This window comes from Varroa destructor, unplaced genomic scaffold (genome assembly GCF_002443255.2).
Source record: "Varroa destructor unplaced genomic scaffold, Vdes_3.0 BEIS01000003.1, whole genome shotgun sequence".
NCBI lineage: Eukaryota > Metazoa > Arthropoda > Arachnida > Mesostigmata > Varroidae > Varroa > Varroa destructor.
The window spans coordinates 42,865,460-42,873,479 of record NW_019211456.1 but is presented as its reverse complement, the minus strand read 5'-3'; the positions used below and the strand labels follow the sequence as shown (position 1 = coordinate 42,873,479).

The 8,020-nt window shown below is 37.2% G+C and overlaps 2 protein-coding genes across 4 annotated transcripts; one reads left to right on the top strand and one right to left on the bottom strand.

The window, feature by feature from the left end:
* Nucleotides 1–460: 460 nt before the first annotated feature.
* LOC111246691 (uncharacterized) lies at nt 461–3,375 on the bottom strand. Of its 2 annotated transcripts, none has more exons than XM_022796697.2 (2): nt 3,226–3,375; nt 461–2,355 (listed from the first exon to the last, which is right to left on the bottom strand). In XM_022796697.2, the coding sequence occupies exons 1-2, from the start codon at nt 3,242–3,244 to the stop codon at nt 719–721; spliced, it is 1,656 nt and encodes a 551-aa protein (XP_022652432.1). In that variant the 5' UTR covers nt 3,245–3,375; the 3' UTR covers nt 461–718. The 2 variants fall into 2 exon arrangements, with proteins under 2 accessions (XP_022652432.1, XP_086841384.1); XM_086985258.1 differs by lacking the exon at nt 3,226–3,375 and adding an exon at nt 3,081–3,216.
* On the top strand, nt 3,376–7,581 carry LOC111246692 (ATP synthase F(1) complex subunit epsilon, mitochondrial-like). 2 transcript variants are annotated; one of them, XM_022796698.2, is made up of 4 exons: nt 3,376–3,514; nt 4,410–4,534; nt 5,318–5,332; nt 7,490–7,581. In XM_022796698.2, the coding sequence occupies exons 1-4, from the start codon at nt 3,486–3,488 to the stop codon at nt 7,501–7,503; spliced, it is 183 nt and encodes a 60-aa protein (XP_022652433.2). In that variant the 5' UTR covers nt 3,376–3,485; the 3' UTR covers nt 7,504–7,581. The 2 variants fall into 2 exon arrangements, with proteins under 2 accessions (XP_022652433.2, XP_086841394.1); XM_086985268.1 differs by lacking the exon at nt 5,318–5,332.
* The last annotated feature ends 439 nt before the right edge of the window (nt 7,582–8,020 follow it).

Below are 8,020 nucleotides of genomic sequence, written 5' to 3'. Positions count from 1 at the left end.
TATATAGAACGTATATGGAAACGTTAATAATAAATATACGGCCGTCCAGAGGCTGTCAGGACACTGGGACAATAATATACAGGAGTGTACACTAATATATAACTAAAATATTATAGTCCAACTAGGCCAAAGGTTAAGATTTCTCTCTTTATCAGGTTAACTTGTAACAGGCTAATAGTTATTTTCTGTAATAGTAGTAAAAGAATCGCTCAGACGGAGACTCCGTCGTATACCAATACGGTAGTATTCAAAACCGTGTGCGCTGGTACACATACTGTAAAATGCAGCCCCTTCCGACTATTAAAAATATCAAACCTTGCGACACGCTCACTCCCTTCTTTTATATTATGGTAATTTTTGTGTTCACTAATTTATTTAATACCTAGCATCAAAAACCCGCCAGTTTAAACAATTATTCGCCATGTTATGTACGTATCTACCCAGAAACAATGACAACCCATTCTTTTTTAAGTAAACTAAACAATACTATTATTTTTATTAATATTGGCTATATTGCTACATGTTATGTACAATCTTCGCAATGGTAGCGATGATACGAGAGTATGAAAGTCCACCATTTTTAAAATCCATACATCAATAGTGTTATAGATAGTATGTGCGCATTGCTTTGATATATTTTCACAAATAATAATATTCAACAACAGTAAATTGCTTACCAGTGCGTCGAATAAACTTTTTTATCCCTCTGTGATCATACTTACTTAAAGTCATAATTTGCGTTAACCTCTGCCAAGACGAACTCGATCAGATCAAAACGTGTAAGAGCCTGATTCAGCATGTCCTCCTCCATTTCTCGTGGAATATTTGGGAACTGAATTAAGTGCCTTCTGTCACTAGGCGGTGCTGCCAGCTGAAGCTTGTAGTGGGCACGTGACATATCTAAGGCCTGTCTAAGGTCGGTCAGGTACTTGTCAAGATGGTGCGTTTTTGCAAGTGATTTCGAATATAAGCTATACCGAATTACGTTAAGTGTCGATATAATGTGGTCGCTGTGCTTAAGCAGATCCGTTTCCACCCCGCCGGGAAGAAAGGCCGCGGTATAGATTAACTCCTGGTGGTCCGCAAAATTCGAAGTTGTGTGTACCAGCTTCCGCCACTCATCAATCAAAAACGCACGAATGGAGGAATCTTCAAAAGACTTAAATAGCGATTTCACTATTTCCAGTTGAAAGTCGGGCAAACACTTCGAGTAGAGTTCTCTCCAACACGACAACGCGTACTCTCGAGCTTCTGTAAGGGAACAAGTTGTGATAACTTGGAGAAACGACCGAAGTAGACGACGTATTGTGAGCCTGATTTCGTCATGCTCTGCACAGTTTTCGATGTAAGGCAGGGCCGCTTTAATGAGATACAGTCCCTTCAGAACATGCATATGCTTTGGTGACGTGGTTAACGCAAGGCTAAAGGTCAGGAGAAGATCTGCGAGCACACTGACTGAGTAAACTCTTGGAAAATCGCTGTCTAAACAAAACACTATGTAACAAAATACTGCCCCACTAATAAATGGCACGGCCAATTCATCGTGCTCAGTTCTTCGTTCATTTACACGTTTACTCAATCGAAGAAGCGCGATCGGATCGACAATTGAGTTCAAATCGTTTTTCAACCGAATCGCCAGACTATGCTGTGCGCTTGGTGATGATGTTGGCTTTTTTGGTGGGCAAAGATCCAGAAGTCCAAGTGTGGATTCCATTGGCGTTACGATGTAAGAGCCGACCTTCAATGCATTTGTCCCACGAAGAATATCGCGGTAGTCTTTTTTAACGAACCGAAGGTTATCCTCAAGAAAATCGGCAACCACCCGATAGCGCTCGTTAATTGTGCGCGCTTTTTTGTTCGTATCCATAAGAATCCGCTCCTCGGCATTATCTAATTGCTCTTCCTGTGGAGGTGATAGTGTTTTAAGCGTGCCACTCAGAATTTCTAAGGCTCCAAGAATCCTTGCCAGGTTCGGTTTCAAAGCAGTATTCAGCAACTCTGTGACCAGCCTCGCAATGCGTTCAAACATGTAAGTAGTTTTAATTTTTCGTATGGCAGTGAGGCAAATCATGATTAGTTCTTTTGGCGTGATGTTTGAGGTTAACTTGTGCAGCATTTCATCGATGATTTGCTCACTGCCGATCTCTTCAACAGCTGGTAAAACATAATTTTTCTCCAATCTCTCTTGTCTCTCAGATTCCATTAACTTATAGTTGTCGACGGCATAAAAAGCCTTCTCAATCAGTTCCCAGCTTGTCGTCCCCAGAGACTGCTCACCTTGTTCGTCGAGCAGGCGCAATACATCGGAGTACTGATGTGCGTCCAGAGCTTCAGCAATCGAAATTTCCCAGGTGTCTTGAGGTGTCCGGTGTTGGAAATTCAAAGTACGGAACAAGTTCGATTGGATTATTAGGATGCAGTTTAAGAATTTTTTTTGTCGGCTAAATATTGTCCCAGAGCTGTATATTGCTGATGTATATTACACATATGAATGATGCATAATGCTTTATAAATGATTACGTAAACAACGCTCCTTTGAATGGTAAGGATGCTAGTTCTACTTAAAGCGTTATAAATCATTAAAGTGTTCCACGTATATCAAAAAATACACTTAATTTTAAGTTTATATTTTAAACTTATAAGTGGTAATAGCGATTTGTAAATAAGCAATTGATCAAAAAATGAATCATAAAAACTATATAGTTGTGTGTTAATCAAATTATACTTGAGCGGATAATCGAAAGTATAAGCAGCTAATTTAAGTCTAAAATTTTCACTTTATTACCGTTTACTAGCGTTGACGACTGGTATCTCGTATACTATAGCCGTTTGAAAAGATTCAGGATTTCATAAAGAAATTGTAAAAACTCTGTATGTTCCGAGTGAATGTAAGACCGTTAGAGCTACCTTCTCATTCACCCTTGATCATAATAGCGCAAAAGATTAAAGAGGAAAAATAATTATGTCATCTTACACCCATGGTCGTTGTAGTCTTCTGCCTATATTCTATAACGTACTATCGACTAATTTAATTCACTTCTCTCTATTACGACGAAACAGTTTATTATGGAGTAACTTACTTCAATTCATTAACGTCTACTAAGTTCGAAGCGTATTCTTTCAGCTGCACTAGTCAACAGACAGCAACTTTGAACATATCAACGAACGCGTCTAATATCTTAAACAAACTCGGACAATTAAAAGTATAATTAATATGAATCATACCATCACTGTCACGCTGCATTGTTTTCTCGCGCGCTTCTATTATTTGTCGTCAAGTCACTCTAATGCTGGATGTAGAATGACACTTTTATTTTCTCTCACCGGTTTGAACGTTCTAATGTTTCTTTTAGAACAATTTTGAATTTGCCCGCCCCATCGTGTTTTTCTCACTAACTGTGTAAGAACCACAGTAGTTTCGGTTTCAAAGTCACCCGTTTCTTGGTCGTCATTTCGGAGGTTGGTTTTACAACTTTTTCGCGAAAATGACCTACTGGAGACAAGCCGGAATCACGTAAGCGACTTCTCGGAAACGCCTACATGAATAAGTTTGATATTAATTATTTGAACACAGCAAATGACCCGGACTGAACTCCCTTAGTCCAACTAGCTGCTCTCAAAGCTTGTGACTCTACGAACAGTAATTTATGTAAACTACCAATTTAAACTAGGAATATCATGTGCCTCTTTGACATAAATACAATATAATAATAGGCTTCTAATGATGCGCATATAAAACTTGGTATGTGTCGTTTCGTTCTGAGCCAAATTTTTTAGACTATTAACAATTGCAGTTGTGACTTAGATTCCATTTCTACATGCTAGATAGAACACGTTTAACGTATCACACTGTGACGAAAAATTTAAAATATAAAAAGCAGAGTCACTGTGCGATTTATCAGATTCAGCAGTAAACTATAGTTGAGCACCATTCGATAGAAACTCTTTTTGTGTCTCTGTTTTGCCTTAGATAACCCAAAATCCAGAAAAGTGGACAAAAATATTCTCGAATTCCAAAGTAAGAAGGTGGTGATCAAATGTTCTACCATTGTTTATAAGAAGTTTGAGCTCTGTGCAATATAAAGAAAACTGCTTAATCAGTTTGATGTAAAAGGCGTTTTTCCACAGTATAGTATATTTGCTACCACTACACAACACGCTTGAATCCTGCAAGTTCAAAGAGTTTAAAGGCAAATATTGACATCAATTAATTTAATTTTTCTCAATTTTTTGCAGGACTTCTGTGAGGCATTGCATGCCACTATACCGCTATACAAAAAATATATTTTTGCTAATTGATCTTGAACAGTGTTTTACATTTGTGAAAAATGAAGCGATACATTGACTAGCGTAACGTAATTCGTTTTGTATTTTGTTTGTATCTTTGGCTATTTCGTTTTGTCGTGCAGGTACTTGCGATTTTCGTCAATTGCTTCAGAGGCGGTAAAGGCGTGCATTAAGAAAGATGCGAAGGCCGCAATGGTTTTCCCATCGACAATCAAAAAGACAAACTGGAAAGATGGGAAACCCATTCGTAAGTTTCGATATTGTTATTAGCATACGAAAAATAACCGCATGAGGGCGATGACGAGGCAGTTAATATTTTTGTTATATTATCTATAAATTAAGTGGTAATTACATAAATATTAGGCCAGTAATATGTCGCATTTAAATTGAAGGCTGTAGATGAATATCTACGGTTTTTTCTACTTGAGCCTATATGCATATGAGTTGCTTAGCTCTGCCATTCGGTGCAAATAATAAAATATGAAAGGCGTGACCTGCTAGCTAAGATGGAGGAAATATTTCATGCGAATTTTGAAATTGAAAGTGTGCACACTTTTCGCTGTTATAATACAAGGCTTCGTAATAATTGTTTGCAACCCAATCAGTACAACGTATGTATAATTATGTAAAGTGTTAATTATACCTATTTAATATACCAATGCATGAGATACTAAGCAAATTTTAAAGAAGGTTTTACTTATCTTAGAAAACAATAGATTTTTGTTGTGCTAGTCTGATTGTTAAGTAATCGATATAATTCGAGAACTGAAAACGCTCAAAATCCTTATCTTATAATCGAGTATGCCCTAACGTTCTTAAAAACAGGGCAGCCAAATATGAAACAGCTGTCGTTGTCCGGATAAGACTTACCGTTTTCTAAGTAGTATGAACTGCTAAATATCTTATTTGAGCTCTTGGTCTACTTACATATTTGGATACCCTTTTACAGCTTTGTCTGCACGAACATTTGTTGTGGTTGTGTGTTGTAACTAACATTCAACTTGCTACCTGCTTGTTATTTCCTCCGTAGGCGTGCCCAAACCTGGTAAGGTGCCGTTCAGCGACCTCATACGTTCATTTGTATACATTCCAACACATTGCAGACACACGCATTCGACACTGACCCGATGGAATTCATATTTGGAAAACTATCTATGAAGCCCAACACATTAACATTCTTTTTACAAATAAAAATCGTTCCCATTTTTTCCAACTACTCGAAAGTCTAATGAATCGTAGAGTGTTCACAGCCTCGAAATAGAGGGTGTGCTTTCTTAGGCTTTTTAGTTCTGTTTGGTTTCGGTACGCACTTACTTTTCAGGGCATGCGCCAGGCCCATATTGATATCACGACTATATTCGCGATTCCTCAAATACTCACTTCTCTTCATTGAACTAGTTTCTTCAGCACTTTTACGACACACATATGGTTCTATTTATTTGTTACAAACGTATATATAAATAGAGTGTGATCTATCTGTGTTCCTTTTCATATTTTATTTGTTTGAATTTTGATTTTGAAATTTAAAGTGTCAGTTCTATCTATCATTTTCGTTCGATATAATCTTTGTTCACTTCGATTACAAATTCAACTTGTGAGCTAAATCTATCTTAGGTTTGTTTTAGGGCTTCCCTTAGAATCATACGAACACCTCCTTGGTAGCACAAGTGAGCGAGTTGACCTTGTGATCTTAAGGCTTGTTAGACTTACCATCAGTAACGTTTTATACACAGTAATCTAGCGGGTTCAAAATTAGTGTGTGGGGCCGCCATATGCGCTTTTTCCAAACTCAAACCCTTTGGTAGTCAATCCTGTATTAACTGGCTAGTATTTCGCGAGATATTATATTTCTGGGTGGAGTATAGCTTTCCTTCAGGGACTTCATTTGTGCACGATCGTAGAAGGGGAGCATATACATAAACTTGGAACTTAGTGAAATAGACAGATTCAATTTTCCCGGAAAATCACAGTTGCCTGGTCTCACTGGACATTACACTTAGAACATAAACATAAATCGAAAAAAAATTCTCTCCGGGATCTTGAGTCTCAGAAGTTTCAGCGGCCTCAAAGGATATCTGTTTGACTTGTATGACAAATTGCGTATACCTGGGGCCTTTGCGAACAATCCATAATATGGTAGCCACAATCCATAATATGGTAGCCATACCCACATATGATTCCTTGGCTAGCCGTTTTACCAAGACAGAAGAATTATCAGATTATACTTTGTAAAGGTATCGATTAACTCTGTAATTTTCGCTCTTTGTCTGTTGAGGACTACGTTGTGCTACGGTAGAATATAATTCTGCTTGCTACGCAGATCTATAGTTGCGATGCCGTACATTGTTTGTGAAGTAACCAAAAAAGGCTGTTATCTTAGTAGTGTTTTGTTCAACGTGAAAATCCTGGATAATAAGCTAATTCTTTTTTATGTAAAAAAAAACCACGAAGAAGAGTGCCTTATCATCATAATTTGAAAAGTAGTTATTATCCGGTTTCTTCGTTTGCAAGAAGCTTCCCTGCTTTTTTACGAAATCGAAAATCCACATTCTTGCTAATTTTTATTCGGGTTCCAGAAATTAGTGACCGTTTTCTAGAAACGAGTATCTGTCGATTGGATTGTCCAGACAAGGTTCAATAATCGAAATGAGTGGAGGCTATATTAAATAAACATATCGTAAGGCATGACACTTAGCATACGCAAAAAGAATTATTTGAAACTTTTTCCTCTCAAAAAGATATTCCTCTTAAAAAAAAAACCCAGTTTGAATGATACACTCTATTATGCACAGGGTCTTTACCGGCATAAGAGCAAATACAATTCAGTATGTTTAGAATACAAAAAATAACAGCGCAGATTATGATACAGAAACAGACCGGCATGTACACATAACCGACGAAATCGCAAGATGGCTGAGTATGTACCTTTTTTATTTACTGTATTTTAATTCGATTTGCTATGATTTAAGCTCCTGTAGTGATAACATTGTTTTGAGTAAAAAAGCGTTGTCCCATTGTTTGAGTTTTCTATTTACAAATATAGTTTCAAATTTATAATAGTAATAGTTCGCGAAAGACTGATTCGTAATTAAGTGCAGTTCTTTTTAGTGATTGGCTTATAGTTTTTTGTGTTCTCGATTGAAAGCGGCGAGGAATCAAGCTGTGTAGCGTACTAATGATTGTTTTCAATTTTGTCTTTCAGGCGCAGAAAAGTGATTCGGATCAGTCCGCTTTTTAAATCAGTTATGTATATTTAGAGAAAGCGTTCAAAATATATGGAAACATTCTAAATGATCCAATCGTGTTATTAGTGAAATTAATTTAACAAATTTCCGTAACTTATGCAGAAGCACTAGGGTCTTTAAGTGAAAATCACATTATAAAGTTTGAGTCAGTACCGAGAGAACAACTTACAGAAAAGAAATTAGCCTTAAAAGTTGCTAAAAGTTCACAAGTGATATAGATCTCATCTCATTCAGAAGAATATTAGATTAGGAAGAAACCTTTTTTCATCACATAGAAAAGCCCACTTGTTTTATCCTTGTGGCAAGAGGTGAGTATGTTATCGATTCCCAATCATTGTTTACGATATTCTCTCGTCTTTCCACTAAATGTTGTATGCCGTCTCGCTAGAAATTACCGGATTGTGTCGCGGAGAAGCTCCCCATCCGCGTTTGATCCGTCTTTGATCTGTTTCGAAATAAAGCCTACGATTGCTTAGTGAAAGGAAACT

Excerpts from the sequence above, each read along its gene's own strand:
- LOC111246692 (XM_022796698.2), top strand. The coding sequence starts at position 3,486 with ATGACCTACTGGAGACAAGCCGGAATCAC. Across the intron at positions 3,515-4,409 it reads TGGAGACAAGCCGGAATCAC|GTACTTGCGATTTTCGTCAA; the intron begins GTAAGCGACTTC and ends TTTGTCGTGCAG.